Below are 24,752 nucleotides of genomic sequence, written 5' to 3' on the forward strand. Positions count from 1 at the left end.
CTAGACAGTGAACTCTTTGAAAGCAAGAACTTCTTTTTCATATTTTTTGAAAGCACGTTCTGTAGGTTAGTAGATGATGGCATTGAGAATGTGAATGTGTAGATTGAGAAGCAAAGACTTTTTAAAAATAAATTTATTTATTTCATTTATTTATTTTTGGCTGTGTTGGGTCTTTGTTGCTGCACGCGCGCCTTCTGTTGTGGCAAGCGGGGGCTACTCTTCGTTGCAGTGCACAGGCTTCTCATTGTGGTGGCTTCTTTTGTTGCGGAGCACGGGCTCTAGGCTCGTGGGCTCAGTACTTGTGGCTTGCAGGCTCTAGACCCGCAGGCTCAGTAGTTGTGGCGCACGGGCTTAGTTGCTTCATGGCATGTGGGATCTCCCTGGACCAGGGTTCAAACCCGTGTCCCCTGCGTTGGTGGGCAGATTCTTAACCACTGCACCACCAGGGAAGTTCGAAAAGACTTTTTTTTTAAAATACATATATTATTTTTATAAATTTATTTGTTTTCATTTTTGGCTGTGTTGGGTCTTCTTTGCTGTGCGTGAGCTTTCTCTAGTTGTGGCGAGCGGGGGCCACTCTTCGTTGTGGTGCGTGGGCTTCTCATTGTCATGGCTTCTCCTGTCACGGAGAGCACGGGCTCTAGACACACGGGCTTCAGTAGTTGTGGCACGTGGGCTCAGTAGTTGTGGCTCGTAGGCTCTACAGCACAAGCTCAGTAGTTGTGGTGCATGGGCTTAGTTGCTCTGTGGCATGTGGGATCTTCCCGGACTAGGGATCGAACCTGTGTCCCCTGCATTGGCAGGCAGATTCTTAACCACTGCGCCACCGAGGAAGCCCCGAAAAGACATTTTTTAAGAAATGGTAACAGTGGTACTGCAGACAAGGAGTGTGTGATTTGCACATAGTCGATGCTCATAAATATTTGATGACTGAGAATGCCAATTCCCCCTTTTTTATTTTGTGGTATAAATAGTCCAATACAAAATTAATTTTATTGTATAAATATTAGCTACTGGCTTTTAAAAAAACAACTCATAATTGAAAGACCAGAAAAAATGAATAATTGAAATTGTATTACACTTCTTGACAGAATTACTTATTAAAACTCTTAATGTGAGGTTTCAGACCTGAAGCTAAGTAATCAAATTTTGCCCCTAACGAGAGTGAAAGAGATGGTTGAATTACATTGTGCGCTTCTCAATGTAAGGTTTCTAGGATTCCAAATATATATTGTCTTAGGGCTATTGAACAAATAATGTCTCGCTCTGAAATAATGATCTGAAACATACCAAACCTCAAACATGTAAATTAGTAAATTAGAATAGTTGGGCTGCTGCTATTTTCAAGACATTCCTAGAATTCTTTTAGCATCTTTAGAACCAGTTTGAGTTGCACAAAAATGTGTGTGTATGCATCTCTTTATAGTCATAGGTTAAAAGTGATTTTTTATTTCCAACTTACAGAAATAATGTTGGATTTCCAACATCCTAAAAAGAATAGAGAATGGTATAATAACAGTAGCATAGTTATTAAGCTGTAAAGTCTGGGTTAGGAATACTGGCTTCATATCTAACTCTCATTATTTACTAGTTTTATAACCTTAGATCAGCTTCATCTCTCTCTACTTCAGTTCCTCATCTGTAAAATGAGTAATAGAATCTAATAGTAATGAAAGAGTAATCATATTAGATACAAATAGTAGTAGAATCTGTCTACTAGGGTTGTATTTAGGAGTCTACATGCAAACACTTAGAAGAAGAGTGCCTTCTACATAATGAGTGCTCAAATGTTAGCTCTATTGTTCATTTTTTTCATTTATTGTTGCTGCTGTTATTGATATGTATACACACACACATACATACATATATAAATGTTTTTTTAAACCATCCAATACCAAACTTTAGGAAATGCTATATTTGTTTTAAGTTTTTGAGAATATGTATGCCGATATGTGTACCACTAACTTGTCCATTTTAACTGCAGTAATCTAATGTATAAATATACTGCTGTTTGTTCACTCATTATTTTGTTGATGGACAGACATATAGTTTTCAAGTTTTTTTGCTGTTGTAATACCTGTCTTCCTTGTACATGACCAAGAATTTCCATGGGCTGTATACCCAAAAGTGTAATTGTGGAATTGTAACATATATGCATCTTCAACTCAAGTGGTTATTTTAATTTACACTCCCAGTATAGAGTATGAATTCCCCATTTCTCCCCATCTTGGTGTTCTCAGGCTTTTAGCTTTTTGCCAACCTTTGAAACAATGTCTCAAGTCTACCATGATTTTTATTTCCCTTATTCCTCATAAGGTTCAGTATGTTTTCATATTTTTATTGGCTATTTGGGGTTTCTCTTCTGTGATTTGCCTGTTTGTTACTGTTGTCCATTGCTCTGTTAGGTTATTTGCCTTTTGTTGTTATTGTTGTTTTAATTCTTTGTCAGTTGTTTGCATTGCAGGTATCTTATTCTGCTCTGTACCTTGTCTTTTCACTTTGTGTTTTCTCTGCCTTTTGTGTTTTAAGAAATCCTTCCCTGCCTCTCAAAGTCATAAAAATGGTCTGCCATATTTTTTCTAGCAGTTTTTAAAATTTGATGTTTTGATTCATAGCTCTAATCCCTTGAAATTTATTTTTATGTATGTTATGAGTAACATAATTTTATTTTTTCATATGAATAAGCAGTATGCTTTTTGCACCATTTATCAAATAGCCCATCTGAACTGTAATGCAACGGCTATAGTATACAAGTTCCATTTTTAGGCTCTCTCTTTTGTGCACTGGTCTGTTTGTATAACCTTGTAACAATTCCACATTTCCTCTACCTTATTCTTCTTCAAAATTATTTTAACCATCTTGGCACTTTTCTATATGAATTTTAGAATAATTTATCCATGAAAAACACTTCGGATTTTTATTGAAATTGTTTTAGGTTTTAAATGAATCTGGGAGAAATTGCTATCTTTGTAATACTGAGTTTTAGTATCTTTTAGTTTCTTTCTTTATGTATGTATTCATTCATTTGTTCATAGGTACCATACAGTTTTTGTTGCAGTTGTGAATGAGGTCTTTTCTGTATTACACTTCTCATTTGGTTATTGCTGGTGTACAAGAATGCCACTGATTTTTGCATATTGACCTTATATTGAGCGTCCCTGCTACACTCTTCCGTTAGTTCTAACTGCATATCGGTTCTCTTAGATATTCTTTGTAGAAATCCTCTTGTCTGCAAATAAGGACAAATTCATATCTTGTTTGCTTTCCAATTCTTATGTTTTATTTAAGATTTTTCCATCTATACTCATGAGTGATATAGATTGTGGTCATTTTGCTTTTCTTGCCCTGTCCTTTTCCTTTTTGGTGTCAAGGTTATAATAGCTTCATAAAATGAGGTTTTTTTCTTCTATTCATTGAAACAGTTTTTACAATAAATAGGGTCTGTCTGTTCTTTGAAAGGGCTGGTATATCCTCCTGTAAAAACCCTCTGTTGGGCTTCCCTGGTGGCGCAGTGGTTGGGAGTCCGCCTGCCGATGCAGGGGACATGGGTTCGTGCCCCAGTCCGGGAAGATCCCACATGCCGCGGAGCGGCTAGGCCCGTGAGCCAGGGCCGCTGAGCCTGCGCGTCCGGAGCCTGTGCTCCGCAACGGGAGAGGCCACTGCAGTGAGAGGCCCGCGTACCACACAAAAACAAAAAACCTCTGTCATGGTATCTTTGAAGTAAGGAGAGAGAAGTTTCATCTTTCTCAACTGAAATTCTGCACCCATTAATCAGTAACTCCCCATTCCTCCCTGCCTCCGAGCCTTTGGCAACCATTTTTCTACTTTATGTCTCTATGAATTTGACTACTCTGGGTACCTCATATAAGTGGAACTCAAATACTAGAATTTTTTTTTTAATAAATTTATTTATTTATTTGTTTTTATTTTGGCTGTATTCGGTCTTCGGTGCTATGCGCGGGCTTTCTCTAGTTGTGGCGAGCGGCATCTACTCTTCGTTGAGGTGCACAGGCTTCTCATTGTCATGGCTTCTCTTGTTGTAGAGCACGGGCTCTAGGAGCGTGGGCTTCCGTAGTTGTGGCACGTGGGCTCAGTAGTTGTGTCTCACAGGCTGTAGAGTGCAAGCTCAGTAGTTGTGGCGCATGGGCTTAGTTGGTCCGCGGCATGTGGAATCTTCCTGGGCCAGGGGTTGAACCCGTGTCTTCTGCATTGGCAGGCGGATTCTTAACCACTGTGCCACCAGGGAAGCCTTCAAATACTAGAATTTTAGTACTGACTTTCATTCAGAATTTTACTTTAGGGGAATCTTATATAGACTTTTGAATTGAGCATTAGAGATGTTAAATTTCTATTTGAAGTAATATCCATACATAATTGAACAAGATTTGCTATTACTGAGCATACCTAAAAGAATGCTTAGCAGGTTCTGATGATAATTCCTAATGAGAAGTTTTTAAAATGTGTTAAGCAATGATGTTATACTTGAGGTAGCCTCCTCGGGTGACTTAGAGAACGTAATATTTGAATATATATTCACTTGAAAATCAGTGAGGTTGCTTTATAGTCATTTCTTATAGTACTGAAGCTTTAAAACATTTGAAAAATCAGCTTATGAGGTAGTTGATCACATTGTTTCAAAATACCAATTGGGTTTAATGTAAATTGCATGTATTTAAGTCCATAATTTGAAGAAAAATGGGCTTGTGTAAAGTATTTTAAAATATTTAAGATGAGTGTCCTTGCTGAAAACAGAAATTTGCTGTTTGGATTTTAAAATACTTTATACCAACTGTTTTTTCAAGAACAGTCTATTTAAAAAGTGCATATTAAATGAAACTTGAGACGGTAATATTTAATGCTTATATCAAGAATTAATTGTGAAATATAGCTTGAGTTTTCAGAATAATGTATATTTCACAGTTTAAAATCAGTAACGTTTATTCCTAGACTGTGTTTCATTTTATATGTTAATCATTTATTTATGTATTTATTTATTTTTATGTATTATTTAAATAACACATTAGTAATTTTCCAGGTACTTAGCGTTCTTTTTCTCTTTTTTCTTTAAAAGTAATTCCCTTTATTTATTCAGGGGCTTCTAAGAGGCTCAAAGCATTTTATGAAAGAGTTTACAAGTTTCAAAGTTTGTTGATATTTCTGGAAAACCATTCACATGTAAAATACTGGTTAAAAACATGAGCTTTGAAGTCCTGTCTCTAACACTCTGAGCCTCAGTTTCCTCGTGTAAAATGTAGGAAATAATATGTTAAATATAGTAATATCTGCCTCATGGGTGGCAGAGAAGATTAAATGAGAAAATAAACTTAAACCTCGTACTAGAGAGCCTTGCACAAAGAAAAATTTCAGTATTCTGTTGTTACAAGTACATAATTCCTGAGGTTTAAAAAAGGATTGTTCTTAAACTCTGTACTAGAATCATCATTTTTTCTTTAAACATTGATTTTCAAAAAAACATGTTTCCTTTCCTAAAGTGCCCCTTCATTTTTTTTCCATCTCTTTTCATCCATCTTATCCAATGCTGTATATCTCAAGGAATTTTGATACTAGAACCTGTGTTTCAAAATATAAATAAATGTGTTAGCATAATAGAAGCAGCCTAGCTAAGACTGTCAAATTCACATTAGAGCCATTTGTAGAATTAAAAAAACATTATTTGTGTAGAAAACAAACAAAAAAACATTATTTGTATTCTTTCAGCCACACAAGGCAACCCATCTGTTGTTTATCTAATCTTGATTCAGAAACGTACAAAAATAGCAGAATAACATCGAATCTAACTTAACAATTTTAGCTTCATTTTCTGATAAGAGTGTTTCCCTTTTCCAGACAATTCCAAAAGGAATCAGCATTGTTTATGAAAGGACAATAAGGAAATGGGTGTGTTTTGCAGTTCCAACATTACTGACAACAAATAATTCTGTATAAAATATATAGTACATACTACTAATCTTTTTTTATGCTACTAATCTTTAAAGTGGTAAATATCCTGCCTGTGACTTCCTAGCACCAAATTAATTTTTCCTCAAAATTTTTTAGTGTCTGTAATAGAGGGAAAGAGTGAGAATTCCTGAAAAAATATTCTAAGTCTCTTGTAGGAAAATATTTTAAAATAATATATTTTAGAAATATAGAATATTAAAGAAATTTATTTAAAAAACTATTCATACTATTATGTACAGGTTGTAAAATGCTGTCAAATGGCACTTTGGGATAATTTTTTTTTTTTTTTTTTTTTTTTTGCGGTACACAGGCCTCTCACTGTTGTGGCCTCTCCTGTTGCGGAGCACAGGCTCAGCGGCTATGGCTCACGGGCCCAGCCGCTCCACGGCATGTGGGATCTTCCTGGACCGGGGCACGAACCCGCATCCCCTGAATTGGCAGGTGGACTCTCAACCACTGCGCCACCAGGGAAGCCCAAATATTAATATTTTAAAACATACAAGTTGCTATTATCTTGGCGTCTGCTAAACAGAATAAATAGCCTAAGCCATGAGTTCAGTTTAAGTCTTAACTGCAGATATATCTGGTATAAAATGGTTTACACATGTTTAGAAAAAAATTCAGTGTACTTGCCACAGTCTACAGCAGGGCACAGCAGACTTCCTCTGTAAGGTCATATAGTAAATATTTTAGGCTTTGCCAGCCGTGTGGTTTTTGTCGGAACTACTCAGCTCTGCTGGTGTAATGCACAAGCAGCCATAGACAATATGTAAACAAATGGAAGTATTCCAATAAAGCTTTGTTTACAGTAATGTAATTGGGGCAAATTTGGTTTGTAGGTTGTAGTTTGCCAACCCGTGAACTACAGCAAGCATTATTCTCTATCACCTTTGAGAATTCCTTCATAACAGTGGTTCTCTATCACCTTTGAGAATTCTTTCATAACCTCTGGCACTTTTCTGTCCCATGGAAATTGTCACTGTTTCATTCTCGTTACTGAGTTTTGAGGATCATCATTTTACTGTATCACATAATGGTATTAAAAATATTCAATAAAATCTGGTATTATATCATGATAATAAAATAAATTCTAGTACATCACTATAATAAAGACATGCCAATAAATCTTATTTACAGTTGTCTTTGAAGTCATCACCACACCAGTTTAAAGAAATAATTTGAGTAGTTTATGGGAATAGTAAAATAGAAGCAATAATCCGAGAAGCTTCTAGTTATTATGTTCTATGTATCAGGTCCTGTACTTAGCAAATTTATACACATTATTTCCTTTAATCCTAACAGTAGCGCACTAAGTTAGATTGTATTCAGTTTTATAAATGAGGAACTGAGTCTCATAATTATATACAACCTATCCAAATTCGTTTTGTTTTTTTTTTTTTTTGGCTGTGTTGGGTCTTCGTTGCTGCGTGCAGGCTTTCTCTAGTTGCAGCGAGTGGGGGCTACTCTTTGTTGCGGTGTGCGGGCTTCTCATTGTGGTGACTTCTCTTGTTGTAGAGCATGGGCTCTAGGCGTGTGGGCTTCAGTAGTTGTGGTACGCAGGCTCAGTAGTTGTGGCCCATGGGCTTAGCTGCTCCGTGGCATGTGGGATCTTCCCGGACCAGGGCTCGAACCCGTGTCCCCTGCATTGGCAGGCGGATTCTTAACCGCTGCACCACCAGGGAAGCCCCAACCTATCCAAATTCTTACAGTAAGTGCTAGAGCTGGGGTGTGAATTGTATTTCTGATTCCAGAGACTACTAACCACCTACCTGATCATGTCAAATGTGAAATCTTCCATTTTATTTCCTCTACTGAATCACAAACATTCTGTCAGTGACTTTTTAAGCTGTGTTAAGGTCATTGAGTTCATTAATATTGTAAGTTCGCTGAAGAAAGAGCTAAGAAGTTTGTCTTAAAGTAGAACATTAAGAAAATAATAAAATACACTCAGGTTTCTTCAGACAATATGACTTCTGACAATAAGTCTGAATAGGAGCATCAACAATTAAAGTCTGAACCAGTAAAATCTGGAAAGAACACACTCTTTGAGGCATCACAGGTCTTACATACTCTTTGGGAAGATCTCCAAAGAGTCCTCCAGTTCAAAAATTATTAGGAATTGGAACCAGCACAATAAGGAGCTAGGGCTCGTCAAACAGAGTCAATTAGGTGGATGAGACGGGAAAGGTAACTGAAGTGTGTTTGCTAACGGTGGCGGAAGTTGAGACTTGGGCCAGGTGGGAAGTTGAGAAAGGGAGCCAGAACTCCCTTGCTAGCCTAAATCATCAGAGTCATAGGCTGAAGTCTTTGCAGGTTAGTTGTACCTACTGGCAATCAGCTGGAACAAATTCTTTCTCCAGGATTCCCACTGACTGATTAACCAAATAGCTCACAAAATAAAGACACCAAACACATGAGAAAACAAGCCACTATGACTGAGAGTCATTGGATATAGCAACATCAAACTTAGAACTGTAGATACTGAAATTGTCAAAACTGAGTAATAGATAAGTGTGTAACATTTATGGAAATAACAGATACAGTCACAAAGATTACAGATCTACAAGAAACTACTTGGAATAGAAGACTTTTAAAAACTTAAGCATCTAGAAAGATAATTTTTGAAATATACTCAATTGATGAATTTCTGAAATATAAAACAGCAGTTTAGACTGCTGTTTGAAGAGAAATTTAATGAACTAGTAGTAGGTGAAAATAAAGGTATCCAGAATGCAGTAAGAGAGACAAGGAAAATATGAAAGTGATGTTAAGAGAAATGGAGGACAGAATGAGAAGGCCTAATAGGAATATAATTAGAGTCCCAGGAGGGAGTTCCAGGAGGAGGGAATTGAGAAAATGTAGGAGAGACAATATTTCAAGAGATAATGGCTGCAAATATTCCACAACTGCTAAACCTGTGCATTCACAGACCAAGGAGGTTCTATATACCACTAGCAGGATAAATAAAAAGAAATCCACACTTCAGTGAAACTGTAGAATGCCAAAGATAGGAATCTTGAAAACAGTCTCAAAAAAGGACAGATCATCTAAAAAAGACCAACAGGTAGAATGACAACAGAGTCCTTAACAATAACAGTGAAAGCCAGAAGACGATATGTTATCTTTTAAATGTTGAGATAAAAAAACTTTTCAGGGACTTCCCTGGTGGCTTAGTGGATAAGACCCCACGCTCTCAATGCAGGGGGCCTGGGTTCGATCCCTGGTCAGGGGACTAGATCCCACATGCATGCCGCAACTAAGGAACCTGCCTGCCGCAACTAAGACCTGGTGCAACCAAATAAATAAATATTTAAACAAAAACAAACTTTTCAACCAGAATTTTGTACCTTGTAAAACTGTTGTGGTAGACCTGGGGATGCATTGCCAGATGCCCTTTAAAGAAAGGCATGCTGCTCAGCTGCAGGGAGTGGGGTCAACAGACACCCTTCAGGTGCAGAGAGCTGCTTTATCTGAGGTCAGGCCATATCTGGGGTGGCCTGCAACCAGCGATTGTTAGGTGGGCTAAGAAGGCCTGGCCATTGGCCCAGCATGGGACCCTCTGAAGGTCCTTATTCACTCCACAACTCCTTACCAGTTTGGCAAAAGGCTTTTCTGAGAATGCACAGCAGGTCATTTTCTTCTGCCCAATCCTGCTTCCACTCTTTCCTTCACAGATACTGTTCCCTAATAAAGATCCTGCACTGCAAACTTCATCTTTGCATGTTCTGGAAAACTCAAATTTGTTCTCAAAAACAAAGATGTAATAAAGCCATTTACATATAAATAAAATGAGTTTACCACCAAAAGACTTGTACTAAAAGAACTTCTAAAGGTTATATTTCAAGAAGAATGAAAATGATCTCATAGATAGTACGAGATGCAAGAAGGAATGATGAGGAAATCAAGTTGTGAACATATATATACAGCTAAACAAATATTGTTTCTATAAAATACTAGTAACAATGTGTAATTTGGAAATACATCTAAAATCCTGTAGAAAAAAAAATACAGCAAAATGTATATATAGACCAAAATTGGGCTAATGCTATAATCAGCTGCATCAGATATCAATTGATGATCTAGAACAACTGACAGATGCCCTCCCCACCCCCCTTTTATTACTCTTCTCATAGGCCTCTTGTTCTTTATGGTTTTTTAAAATTCTGATTCTGTTTTTTAATTTAATTTTTTGAATAGGTGACTTGTAATGTTTATAATGTTAAAAATATATATTGTGAAGCATTATTCCTACTCTTTTTCCTCATATTCTCAATTTTTGCCCCCTCTCCATCTCTACCAGTAACCACCATATATGGTTTCTTGTATGTATTTCCAGAGTTTGTTTTTCCATAAGGTTGTTTTGAGAAGTAAGTCACAGTATACTTAAAAGAGCCCAGGGCTTCCCTGGTGGCGCAGTGGTTGAGAGTCCGCCTGCTGATGCAGGGGACACGGGTTTGTGCCCCAGTCCCGGAAGATCCCACATGCCGCGGAGCAGCTGGGCCCGTGAGCCATGGCCACTGAGCCTGCGCGTCCAGAGCCTGTGCTCCGCAACGGGAGAGGCCACAGCAGTGAGAGGCCCGCGTACCGCAAAAAAAAAAAAAAATTAGAAAGTTTGGTTGTGCCTGTATTTCCTAAGATGCAAATTGTTTTATTATTTCAAGTATTGTTGAATGTGAGATTAGTTTTTTCTTTTTTTTTGATTCAGGTATAATTGACATATAACATATTAGTTACAGGTATACAACGTAATGATTCAATATTTGTACTTAACAGATGTAAGATTTGCAAATATTTTCTCCCATTCAGGAGGTTGCCTTTTCATTTTGTTGGTAGTTTCCTTTGCTGTGCAGAAGCTTTTTAGTCTGATGTAATCCCACTTGTTTATTTTTGCTTTTGTTACCTTTGCTTTTCGTGTCAGATCCAAAAAATCATTACTGAGACTGATGTCAAGGAGCTTGCCACCTATGTTTTCTTCTTGGAGTTTTATGGTTTCACCTCTTATGTTCAAGTCTTTAATCCATTTTGAGTTTATTTTTGTGTATGGTGTAAGATAGCGGTCCAGTTTCATTCTTTTGCATGTGGTTGTCCAGTTTTCCCAACACCATTTATTAAAGAGACTGTTCTTTCCCCATTGTGTATTCTTGGCTCCTTTATCAGAAATTAATTGACCATATATGCACTGGTTTATTTTTGGAGTCTGTTCTGTTCAATTGATCTATGTGTCTGTTTTTGTGCCAGTACCATATTGTTTGATTAGTGTAGCTTGTAATACAGTTTGAAATCAGACAGCATGAATGATGCCTCCAGCTTTGTTCTTCTTTCTCAGGATTGCTTTGGCTGTTTGGGTCTTTCGTGGTCCCATACACATTTTAGGATTTGTTCTATTTCTGTGAAAAATGCCATTGGAATTTTGATAGGATTGCTCTGAATCTGTAGATTGCTTTGGGCAATATGGATATTTTAACAGTATTAATTTTTCCAATCTATAAGAATGGAATATCTTTCCATTTATTTGTCTTCAAATTTTTTTCTTTAATATCTTATTTTCTTGTTGTAAATCATGAGATTACAGGACAATTTTGTGGAGTTTCAAAGAACTCATTTCTGAACATGGTCTGTCCCCTAAATTTTCCGGGCTGAGGAAGTTGATCTTTTTTTTTTTTTTGCGGTACGCGGGCCTCTCACTGTTGTGGCCTCTCCCGGTACGGAGCACAGGCTCCGGACGCGCAGGCTCAGTGGCCATGGCTCACGGGCCCAGCCGCTCCGCGGCACGTGGGATCTTCCCAGACTGGGGCACGAACCTGTGTCCCCTGCATCAGCAGGCGGACTCTCAACCACTGCGCCACCAGGGAAGCCCGGAAGTTGATCTTTTGTTGTAATGCTTAGGAAAGTCTAAGCCATGTTTTCTGTTTCATTATTCTATACTTAATAACAAACTAATTTTTAAAATTTTTACTTGTTACTCTTCAGTCATATATAGAAGAGAGAATGGAACTTTTCAATATGATTTACCTTTAATTTGATTTGGTTTGAGGAAAAACAATAGTTTATTACTTTAATCCAAAAAAAAAGGTTATGCTTTTCACAGATGAATGAGCATCATTATCCTTTGAATTCTGATTAAGAGTTTTCTGTGTGCATCAAGATTAAGCATAAATTCTACAGAGTTTTAAATTATTTGTTTCCCAGTTATTGCATCCATTATTGTAAAGTATGTGTGCAGAATAATGTTCCATTTTCTAGCTATTTCTAGTTCTTAAGATTAAAGTGACATAAGAGTAATGATCATTTTTTCCCTCAGTATAATTAGGATGAAAGTTCAAGATGTTGTCCTTTGCTTAATCAAATGTAACTTCTGAAGAAGTAGAATTTTCTGTTTCATAATGTCATCAAAGCATAGGAATAGAATTGAGACAACTATGATTTCTGTGTTCATTTTAAGTTCTTGAGTGAATTTTGGCTTTAAGCCTTTTCTTACCTAATTTGTGAGTTTTCCATGAGGTTAATTAAATAATAGACACAATATATCCAGATGTCATGATAAATCTTTGAGATGTTAATATTCTATGGTTATTCTTCTGAGTATATATGCTCTGTACCAATTCCTTTCTAATCAGACACGCTCTCCTTTATTTCCTGTCCATTTACTGAAGCCATTTTCTCATCTTCCCTGACTAGTCTGTCACTTGGAAAGTTGTGTGTCCCTTAAATAATGGGATAAAAATTTGTTCTTTAATCATTAAATTTTATTTTTTATTTATCTAAAAGTTGACATCACCCAGAATTTTACAGCAGTCATTGGTAAAGTTAATTAGGATCTAAATTGTTTACCTTTCCTCATTGCCATTAGCCATTCTTGAATTTAGAAGAAAGCATTCTTTTAAGGTAGTCTTTGTGTTTGGAAAAGAAAATGAGATTTTTGCAAAATATTTGAAATGTGGAGTTTGTTTTATCATTTCCTCTATTGATTGAAGGAAAGCTTGGGAATTGAAATACCAGCTTACTGTACATATTTTTCACAGGGTTACAAATAAATCAGTGGGCCAAGGATGGCAGAAGATAAACTTAGAAGTAAAAGGAAGGAAGATAGATTGATAAAGATCTAGTTAAAGGGGTGAATTACTAATTAGTTCTCTACCCTACCTAGTGCCAATTTAATTTCAAAATTATTGCCTCTCTGAAAGGAACAAAGTATTTTGAAATTATAGGAGCCTTGACTTCCTTTTTTTGTTGTTGTTGTTTTTTGGCGGTATGCGGGCCTCTCACTGTTGTGGCCTCTCCCGTTGCGGAGCACAGGCTCCGGACGTGCAGGCTCAGCGGCCATGGCTCATGGGCCCAGCCGCTCCGCGGCATGTGGAATCTTCCGGGACTGGGGCACGAACCCGTGTTCCCTGCATCGGCAGGCAGACTCTCAACCACTGCGCCACCAGGGAAGCCCTTGACTTCCTTTTTGTCCTTTATTTTTAAAAGGTATTATAACTGTTTCGGACATACAGGTATTATGTGTATTTTTGTATGTCATATACATGTATATTATAAAGAATAATACATTGAACAATAGATTTATCACTCATTTAATAAAACAATAACAAAACACCAGGTCCCCCTCCCTGATTGAATCTCCCTTCTAAACTATCATTATCCAGGATTCGGTGTTATTGTGTATTTACTTATATATTTACTCATTTATATATTTACCTAAACAATATATTAGTTGAAGTATTTAAAAACTTTACAGTGTCAAAACTGTATGTATTTTTGCAGCTTGCTTTTGTCATTCATTCTTTTTGTGAGATTTATCTATGGTAATATGTACAGTATGTGTTGATTTGCTGTCTTTGCTGTTCAGTATTCTGTTGTATGAATATATCACATTTGTTTATCTATTTTACTCTTAATGGATATTTAGGTTGCACATTGTTTTTACTCTATTATAAATAATACTGCTGTGAATATTGCACATCCATGTGAGTTTCTCTAGAATGTATAACTCATAATGGAACTGTTGGATCTTGTGAATCTTCAGCATTACCAGATGTTGCTAAATTGTTTTCCAAAGTCGTCCCAATTTAGAACCTCATATGAAAGTACAGTGAGTTCTCATTGTTCTACATCCTCACCATCACATTGATACCAATTGTCAGACTTTTAAATTTTTGTCAATCTTATTGGCAGTCCTCTTTGCTATTTTAATTTGTATTTCCCTGATTACTAGTGAGATTGAACTTCTTTTCTTATATAACTTACAATAAGTTAAATAACTTATTAGCTATTTAGATTTCCTCTTCTGTGAATTGCTTGTATATACACACATATATTCTGGATTATAATTTCTTAGTCAGTTTTATGCATTACAGATATCATCTAACTTTGGTTTTTCATTGTTTTAATGGTGTCCTTTGATGTGCAGAAGTTTAAAATTTTAATATATATATATTCTTTTTCTTTTTTTTAAAATTGTGTCTTATTTAAGAAATCTCTACCCAAAGGTTGTAAATGATATTCTCCTTTGGGACTTCCCTGGTGGCACAGTGGTTAAGAATCCACCTGCCAATGCAGGGGACACAGGTTTGATCCCTGGTCTGGGAAGATCCCACATGCCACAGAGCAACTAAGCCTGTGCGCCACAACTACTGAGCCCATGTACCGCAGCTAGTGAAGCCCCCACCCCTAGAGCCCGTGCTCCACAACAAGAGAAGCCACCGCAATGAGAAGCCCACGCACGGCAACGAAGAGTAGCCCCCGCTTACTGCAACTAGAGAAAATCGGCGTGCAGCAATGAAGACCCAATACAGCCAAATAAATAAATAAAAATAAATAAATTTTAAAAAATAGATGGTGGGTTAGCTTACCTTGTTAAAAAAAATTCTTTGTTTTAACAGTTTTAAAGTTTTGCTTCTTCTCAGATTTGGATTTTTAGTCTATAGAATTTATTTTCAGATCTGGAGTGAGGAGGCAATATCATTTTTAAAATATGTAGATGTCTAGTTAGCACTATTTATTGACTAGTCCATCCTTTCTCCACTGATCTGTAATGCTGCCTCTGTCAGACAGTATCAAGTTTCCATCTATGAAACTTATTTTGCTGTTTCACGGTCTGTTTTCTATCCTTGTCTTGATCTTCTGTCATTGTCTTAATTACTGTAGGTCTTAATTCTGATAGGTCTTTATATCTGATAAGGTGAGTATGTGAGTTTTCAAAGCAGAATAACAGTAAAGGCAGATAAAGCCTATGTAGTGTATGTAATAAGGGCACAAAATTTGGAATCCAAAGACCTCCATTCCAGAACTGTTATCACTTATCAACATGACAGACTCTGCATGAGCCCGATCAATAGTTTGTTTTTTTAAGGGTTTTTTTGAGTTACGCGGGCCTCTCACCACTGTGGCCTCTCCCGTTGCGGAGCACAGGTTCCGGATGCGCAGCCTCAGCGGCCATGGCTCACGGGCCCAGCCGCTCCGCAGCATGTGGGATCTTCCCAGGCCAGGGCACGAACCCGTGTCCCCTGCATCGGCAGGCGGACTCTCAACCACTGCGCCACCAGGGAAACCCAATAGTTTATTTTTATGTGGGCTTTAGATGACCACAGACTCAATATAAGACAGCATTTTGTAATGAAAATTTTTTTTAATGAAAACAAATCTAATACAATATGTGTCTCCATTAGTAAAGGATAGATTCCACTTGATAGGGAAAGAAGCCAGGCAGGGACTCTGCCGACGTAATTCAAAGCCAGAGTCTCAGAAACAATAATTGGGGCATCACAATAACCGTAAATATGCCCTTGGTGGTTTTCTTCTTCTGCAAGGCTTTTTTTTAAATTAAAAAGAATTTAAGCCCCAGGGTCTTTGGTGGATTATGGATCTAAATTGGGAAAACAAAATACAGGAAAATATTTTCCATGTTGTGATCGAATAAAGTCATATTGCAAAATTCTGTTGGTTAAAATTAGAGTGGTGGTGGGCTTCCCTGGTGGCGCAGTGGTTGAGGGTCCGCCTGCCGAGGCAGGGGACACGGGTTCATGCCCCGGTTCGGGAGGATCCCACATGCCGCAGAGCGGCTGGGCCCATGAGCCATGGCCATTGAGCCTGCGCGTCCGGAGCCTGTGCTCCGCAATGGGAGAGGCCACGGCAGTGAGAGGCCCACATACCGCAAAAAAATAAATAAATAAATAAATAAATAAAATTAGAGTGGTGTTAGTGAAGATCCGTTGTTCAGAAGATAGTGAATATAGGCTGTTCACAGCTAGCCTGGCTGTTGTAGAAAAAGGACAGTGATCAAGTAAGTGGATGCTGATTGTCTCCTTTCTCTGCCTGGGATTCTCCTTCATTTCCCAGTAAATGGAGCAAAAAAATATATCAGATGAGTTTTTTCAATTGTTAAGGTGGTATTTTTTTAATTTAATTTTTATTTTATATTGAAGTATAGTTGATTTATAATGTTGTGTTAGTTTCAGGTGAATAGCAAAGTGATTCAGTTATGCATATACATATATCCATTCTTTTTCAGATTCTTTTCCCATATAGGTTATCACAGAATATTGAGTAGAGTTCCCTGTGCTATACAGTAGGTCCTTGTTGATTATTTTTTATATAGTAGCATGTATATGTTAATCCCAAGCTCCCAATTTATCCCTCTTTCCCACCTTTCCCCTTTGGTAACCATGTTTATTTTCAAAGTCTATGAATCTGTTTCTGTTTTGTAAATAAGTTCATTTGTATCATATTTTTAGATTCCACATATAAGTGATATCATGTGATACTTGTCTTTCTCTGACTTACTTCAGTTAGTATAATAATCTCTAGGTTCATCCATGTTGCTGCAAATGGCATTATTTTGCTCTTTTTTATGGCTGAGTAATATTCCATTGTATATATGTACCACTTCTTCTTTATCCATTCCTCTGTCAATGGACATTTAGGTTGCTTCCATGTCTTGGCTATTTTAAACAGTGCTGCAATGAACATTAGGGTGCATGTGTCTTTTTGAATTTTGATTTTCCCTAGATATATGCTCAGGAGTGGGATTGCTGGATCATATGGTAGTTCTATTTTTAGTTTTTAAGGAACTTCCATACTGTTCTCCATAGTGGCTGTACCAATTTACATTCCCACCAAGAGTGTAGGAGGGTTCCCTTTTCTCCACACCCTCTCCAGCTTTTGTTGTCTGTAGACTTTTTGATGATGGCCATTCTCACTGGTGTGAGGTAATACCTCATTGTAGTTTTGATTTGCATTTCTGTAATAATTAGTGATGTTGAGTATCTTTTCATGTGCAAGGTGGTATATTTTAACATCAATAGGAATATAGTATTTTCAAAGGACAGTTACAAAAGAATACTTTGAAGTTTTTCATTTGTCCATATTAATTATACAAGGAACTAAGATATTTAGTGGATTCCGCCCCCCCCCCAAAAAAAAGGTCTGTAGGCATTCAGTTCATTATAGGGATATTTTAAAATAAAAACTGAATGTTGTATTCCTTTTCCTTTATTTAACTATTTTTCTTTAGTGGGTTTTGCCTTTCTAGCTAGTACATGTTCTGTTTTACATACTAACTGCCTGCATTTTTGTGTGTTCCCTGTGTGACTTACAACCAGATAATAAGGCATTCTCCTTCCTCTTTCTTTTTCCTCATTTATAAGGCAAAACTCCTTTCCTTATAGCAATAACTTGCATTCTTCCCCAGTATCTTGGCCTTCTGGCTCCAACGCTCTTTACCAATAGCACATTCACAAAATAGGTGTTGCTTGAGTTGATTTCTCACTGTATCCTTATCATGGCAGGTACTGACTTGTCTTCCCTGGGAGTTTGGCTTTGAACCTTATAATACAAAATGTTCCATGTTGCAACCCTCTGTCCTCCAATTCTCCTCTGTACTGTCTTGCCTAATTGACCGTTTTGGTTGTTGCTGTTATTACTGATTTTGTTTTTAGCACTCCTTCCCTGTAATTCAAGCATTTCTGTTATGTGGACAGTATTTCTAATTTATGAAAGACAATACAATGCAGTTTAAAAGCACTGTAGAAGTTACAAGATGCGGTTTTTCCCTAGGCTCTCTTTTTCTCCCCTCCTCCTTTTCTGGGAAAACTTAATCCAGTCCCATATTTTAGATTATATAGCTCAACTTTGCTTCTGAGCTCCAGACATATATCTATTTATATGACATTTCCAACTTAACATGTCTAAAATAGAATTCTTTATTTTTCTCCTTAAACCTGCTCCCTGCATCCTATCCCCTGTTCTTTCCATTCAGTAAATGGTATTATCATTCACGAGTTGCTCAGACTCATATTTGGAGCCATCTTTGAGCCTCCCTTTCTCACGTACCTCATCACACTCAATCCATCAATTTATCACCACCTCCACTTCTACCTTAGTCCAAGCTATCTGATACTTCCACAGTGGCCTTCCAGTTCATCTTCTTGCTTCTATTCTTGTTCCTTTACAATTTTTTTCCAACACAGTAGCCAGGGCGATCTTTTAAAAACATGAGATTTTGTTGCACCTTCAAACAAAACTCTCCAATATTGGGCTTCCTATTACTCTTAGAATAAAACCCAAAATTCTTAATGTTGCCTTCAGGGCCATATGTAATTTGGCCCCTTCCTACTTCCTTGACTTATTTTCTGCTGTTCTCCTCCTTGCATCCTCGGCTCTAGTCACGCTGGTTTCCATGTTATTGTTCTTCAGAGACAACAAATTTGTTCTCTCAGGATTATTGTTACTGCTGTTCCTTCTTGAAATACTCTTACTGCACAGTATAGTTCAAATCACTGCTTAATTGTTAAGTCCTTGGAGAAGCCTTTCTAACCACTTTGATACATGCCCCATCTACCATACTGCATCCCAAATGCTATTCCCTACCCTGCTTTAGTTCTGAATTTATTACTACCTGAAATTAAAAGATTTATTTCCTTGTTTATTGACAACATTCCATCGTCACCCTGCCCCCATCCCTCCCTGGAATGTAAACTCTAAAGGGCAGGGAATTTTCTGACTCATTTATAGTTATATTTCTTTACCAGGACATTGTAGGCACTCAGTATTTAAGTGACTAAATTAATTAGCTGCGTGACCTTGAGCAAATCAGTTCGCTTCCCTAGACTTTGATTCCACGTATATAAAACAAAGGGATTTGACTGTATCTATAAGATCTCTGAAGAAGAGTGTTTTAGACTACAGATGATCAGTCATCTGGAATTGAAGGCAATCCCAAAGTCTTTAAGTTCAGGCCCCCTATTTAATATATAGAGGTCACGTTGCTCTGGCCAGTGCTCTTTTCACATCACACAATACCTCTAATTCAGTGCTCAACTCTGATTAAATCTCCCTCTATACTTCTTTGATTACAACTTTACTAGCTTTAATTTTTAGATTCTTGACCTTGTTCCTTTTCATTATATTGTTTCTGTAAGCCACATCTTTACATTTACAAATAATTGTTTTTCTTCATTCATTGTTTTATCACTATTCATTGAATATAAGCAGATGTGATTTGAAGAATGCTTCTCAATGGTCACATTCTTCCCCTTACCTCCCTCCACTTTTTCTTTTTTAATGTATATTTGTTTATTTATTTGGCTGCACTGGGTCTTTAGTTGGCGGCATGCGGGATCTAGTTCCCTGACCAGGGATCAAGCCCCGGTCCCCTGCATTGGGAACCTGGAGTCTTAACCGCTAGACCACTGGGGAATTCCCCCTCCCTCAACTTCTATAGGAACTTTTTCTTTTTTTGTGAGTCAAAAAAATGTTTACAATAAAAAAAAATGTATATAATCATGTACATCTTAGCTAGTACTGTAGGTTTTTAAATCATGGAAAAGGAAAATAACTTTTGTAGTAAAATCGGACATAATAAAAACTAGTCTTTAATTCCCCTAGAAAATTTTTCAAGATTAATAAGATGAATGACTGCCTATTCCAACCCCTTAATTTTCAGATGGGGAAATTTAAGTATATAGCGGCATAGGAAACACTAGGATAAACAAAGATAAACAGTTCCTTCAGCACTTCTCAGAGCCTTTAATATTATATGAATGTACATGTGAATCTCCAGGAGGGGGTTATAATATCCAAATTTTATTTTACCACAGACTATCTTATTATGGATTACCTTTTAGTATCTTCTGGGACAGTAGTGCTTCATGTAGTACCACATGTTTGAGCATTTATAAGGTGTCAAGCACAGTTCTAAGTACTTTACATGTTTTAACCCATTTTACATACTATATGTATTTGTTCTTTCTTAACACTGTGTGAAAATCTATCTTTAAGAAGCAGTGTGCCAAAGCAGAGAATGGAAGAAATAGCAAGAAGGGGTGTGTGTGTGTGTGTGTCAATGCAGAATATAAGTCCTGTGCGTTGATTCATTTACAGTTAATTCATCATGTTTTCTATCTAGTTGATCATTGATCTGTTTATATAGCTTACTTTAAATATTTGTGATATTCACTGTATACTGTGTATTAAATATCAATATAATTTTTTGATAGTTTTAGGGTGATTCATCTGCAGAACATTTATTGATATCTACTAATCCAAATTTACATTGTATCATAAGCTTTTGGCATTCTGTTGATATGATAAAAGTTTTCCTGGTTAAATATGTTTTATAAATGTTGATGATATATATATGGTTTTCTCCACTTTAAAAAATTTCAAAATATCAGGAAAAGTTATTGTAAAAACATGCTCAGAGGAAAAACACACTTCCCCGTCACTATTTACATTTTCCTGTATATTTTTGTATCATTTTGGTAGCTACTGTTTACATATGCACCCCACCCCTTGCCTCCAGCCAGTGAACGACACTTCTTGCTCTTGTGTGGTCCCTTTCCTTGAATTGGCTGGCCCTGTGACTTGCTTTTGATTAGTAGAATGCAGCAGAAGTGATTCTGCATGACCTTGAGACTAAGTCATAAAAAGACTTTGGCTTTTGCCAGGTCTGTTGGAATGCTTGCTCTGGGAGAAACCAGCCTCTAGTAAGAAGTCAGACTGCTCTTAAACCACAAGATGTACGGACTCCCAATCTAGTCATATATGGAAAGGCTGCATGAAGGGAAGGAGGGACGGAGAGAGATCCCTAACCAGCTCCCACCTTTCCAGCAATGCTAGTTAAGATGCCAGACATTTGAGTGAAGAAGTCATCTTTATATGTATGTCCACCTCTGTCTTACATTCAGATGATTCTAGCCCCAGCTGTCATCTGACTGCAACTACATGTGAGAACCCAAGTGAAAGTCACCCAGCTGAGCCCAGTCAACTCACAGAACTGTTAGAGATAATAAATTTTGTTTTAAGCCATTAAATCTATTTTGGTGTGGTTTCTTACACAGCAGTAGATGACCAGAACAATGCATGGTGGTATGTAACAAAACACACCAAAAAGTCATATATGATATATGTATAAATAGTATGTTGTGTTATGGATATTATGTATAATCTTAAAATAAAAATGTGATTATATTTGATACAGTAGTCTACACCTAGTAGCATACTAGGGCTGGCTCACAAGAGATAGTTGAGCACATTTCTACATGACTTCACATTCAGTGATATCACTTTGGTAGCTTGAAATAGCCATGGTTGGTGTATTTATACCACAGAAAGTGGCAGATGCTACAAACCAGGACTTCCCTTCATCTAGAAAGCTACCAATGTGTGCTGGTAAATGTTTAACAAACATTTACCAGCACACCACTGTCTGTTACTTCCTTTCTTCACTTTACATTATCATTTCTGAATGGCTACTTATTTGGTTATTTGGATGCACCATATTTTATTTAAGTAATCCCCTATTATTAATCTATTATTTCTTTAGGGTGTATTTCTTGAAATAGAATTTCTGGATTAAATGGTATATACATTTAAACTTTTGATAAGTATTATAAGCTTATGTGCTAGAAAGATTATACCAAGGTATATTCCCCCTCCCCAACAATGAAGGTATTTCCTCATATGCCACCCAACTCTTATTTTTGTATTTGGAATGCTCATACTTAAAAAAAAAAATTAAGTTCTCTGTACTTTTTTGATTCTTAAAATTTTTTAAAAGATAATATATTCATGTGGTTTAAAACCCCAAAGTTACATAAATATATGGGAAAAGGTCTCCCCTCTGTTTATACCTGTATTTCCCAGTTTCCCAGTACCCTTTTCAAGGGTAACTTGAACGTTACAAGGAATTTGTGTATCATTTCCGAGATGTTTATGTATATAAAAGCAAGTAGATTCTTTTTCTTCTTATTTATTTATTTATTATACAGCAGGTTCTTATTCTATTTTATACATATTAGTGTATATGTCAATCCCAATCTCCCAATTCATCCCAACACCATCATTGCCGCCCCCCCTCCCTTTCCCCCTTTGGTGTCCATACGTTTGTTCTCTACCTCTGTGTCTGTTTCTTTTTTTTCTCTTTTTTATTTAACATCTTTATTGGAGTATAATTGCTTTACAATGTTGTGTTAGTTTCTGCTGTACAACAAAGTGAATCAGCTATATGCATACATATATCCCCTCCCTCTTGTGTCTCCCTCCCACCTTCCTTATCCCACCCCTCTAGGTGGTCACAAATCACTGAGCTGATCTCCCTGTGCTGTGTGGCTGCTTCCCACTAGCTATCTATTTTACATTTGGTAGTGTATATCTGTCAGTGCTACTCTCTCACTTCGTCTCAGCTTACCCTTCCCCCTCCCCGCACCCTCAAGTCCATTCTCTATGTCTGCGTTTTTATTCCTATCCTGCCCCTGGGTTTGTCAGAACCATTTTTTTTTTTTTTTAGATTCCATATATATGTGTTAGCATACGGTATTTGTTTTTCTCTTTCTGACTTACTTCACTCTGTTTGACAGACTTTAGGTCCATCCACTTCACTACAAATAGTTCAATTTCATTTCTTTTTATGGCTGAGTAATATTCCATTGTATATATGTGCCACATCTTCTTTATCCATTCATCCGATGATGGACACGTAGGTTGTTTCCATCTCCGAGCTATTGTAAATAGAGCTTCAATGAACATTTTGGTACATGACTCTTTTTGACATATGGTTTTCTCAGGGTATATGCCCAGTAGTGGGATTGCTGGGTCATATGGTAGTTCTATTTTTAGTTTTTTAAGGAACCTCCATACTGTTCTCCATAGTGGCTGTATCAATTTACATTCCCACCAACAGTGCAAGAGGGTTCCCTTTTCTCCACACCCTCTCCAGCATTTATTGTTTGTAGATTTTTTGATAATGGCCATTCTGACCGGTGTGAGGTGATACCTCATTGTAGTTTTGTTTTTCATTTCTCTAATGATTAGTGATGTTGAGCATCCTTTCATGTGTTTGTTGGCAATCTGTATATCTTCTTTGGAGAAATGTTTATTTAGGTCTTCTGCCCATTTTTGGATTGGGCTGTTTGGTTTTTTGATATTGAACTGCATGAGCTGCTTGTATATTTTGGAGATTAATCCTTTGTCAGTTGCTTCATTTGCAAATATTTTCTCCCATTCTGAGAGTTGTCTTTTCGTCTTGTTTATGGTTTCCTTTGCTGTGTAAAAGCTTTTAAGTTTTATTGTCCCATTTGTTTATTTTTTTTTCCATTTCTCTAGGAGGTGAGTCAAAAAGGATCTTGCTGTGATTTATGTCATAGAGTGTTCTGCCTGTGTTTTCCTCTAAGAGTTTTATAGTGTCCGGCCTTACATTTAGGTCTTTAACCTATTTTGAGTTTATTTTTGTATATGGTATTAGGGAGTGTTCTAATTTCATTCTTTTACATGTAGCTGTCCAGTTTTCCCAGCACCACTTATTGAAGAGGCTGTCTTTTCTCCATTGTATATTCTTGACTCCTTTATCAAAGATAAGGTGACCATATGTGCGTGGGTTTATCTCTGGGCTTTCTATCGTGTTCCATTGATCTATATTTCTGTTTTTGAAAAGCAAGTATATTCTTTGTCTCCCTTGTTTTTACTCAGTAGTAACTACACACTTCATCTTGCTTTTGTCATTTAACAGTATATGTTAGAGATCAATACCTAAAGAGAAAAGGCTTCCTTAGTGTTTTTTTATGACCTCATAATATGCCACTGACTGAATAAACCACATTGTTTCTAATATTTTACTATTGCAAACAATCTGTGTATGTATGAACAGATTTATATATATGTGATATAGTTGTATCATAAATTTTTTAAAGGATTGCTTTATTAATGATTGTAATATTTTATTGATATAATTCACATGTATTAGTTTCATAAAAGGTATAATTTTGATAAACATTACTAAATTGTAGAGGTTGTATGAATTTCTGTTACCATCTCCAATATATGAGACTACAGCTGAACCTTGAACAATGCAAGGGTTAGGGATGCTGACCCCCCATGTAGTGGAAAATCTCTGTATAACTTTTTAGTACTGTAGTATATATTTATTGAAAAAATTCTGTGTATAAGTGGTCTGTGAAGTTCAAACCCGTGTTCAAGGGTCGACTGTATATTTTACCATGCATTTGATAATAAAATGGCCTATGAGACTTCTGGATCTTACCTATCTGATAGGCTAAAAAATAGAATTAGCATGTAATTTTAATTTTTTTAAACTGTGAGTGAGACTGAGCTCTTATATTTAGATTTCATTTTCAGCAAGCTATCGATATCTTTTGCCTATTTTTCTTTAGGTGGTGGACTTATATTTACAGTTGGCCCTCCATATCCATGGGTTCTGCATCCATGGATTCATCCAATCCCAGATGAAAAATATCTGGGAAAAAAAATTCCAGGAAGTTTCAAAAAGCAAAACTTAA

At 36.8% G+C, this 24,752-nt stretch overlaps 1 protein-coding gene across 3 annotated transcripts in view; it reads left to right on the top strand.

The window, feature by feature from the left end:
• FZD3 (frizzled class receptor 3) overlaps window positions 1-24,752 on the top strand; it is a gene marked incomplete at both ends in the record, with an annotated part of 79,873 nt that overhangs the window by 27,092 nt on the left and 28,029 nt on the right. The window contains one exon of one of the 3 annotated variants that reach the window (XM_082655842.1): window positions 20,242-20,280. The exons of the other annotated variants lie outside the window; for them this stretch is intronic. Within the exon in view, the coding sequence (XP_082511968.1) occupies window positions 20,242-20,280 (39 nt within the window). The remainder of the gene's footprint in view (window positions 1-20,241; window positions 20,281-24,752) is intronic. 3 annotated transcript variants of the gene reach the window in all.

This window comes from Grampus griseus (assembly GCF_964374135.1).
Source record: "Grampus griseus genome assembly, chromosome: 6".
Lineage (NCBI taxonomy): Eukaryota > Metazoa > Chordata > Mammalia > Artiodactyla > Delphinidae > Grampus > Grampus griseus.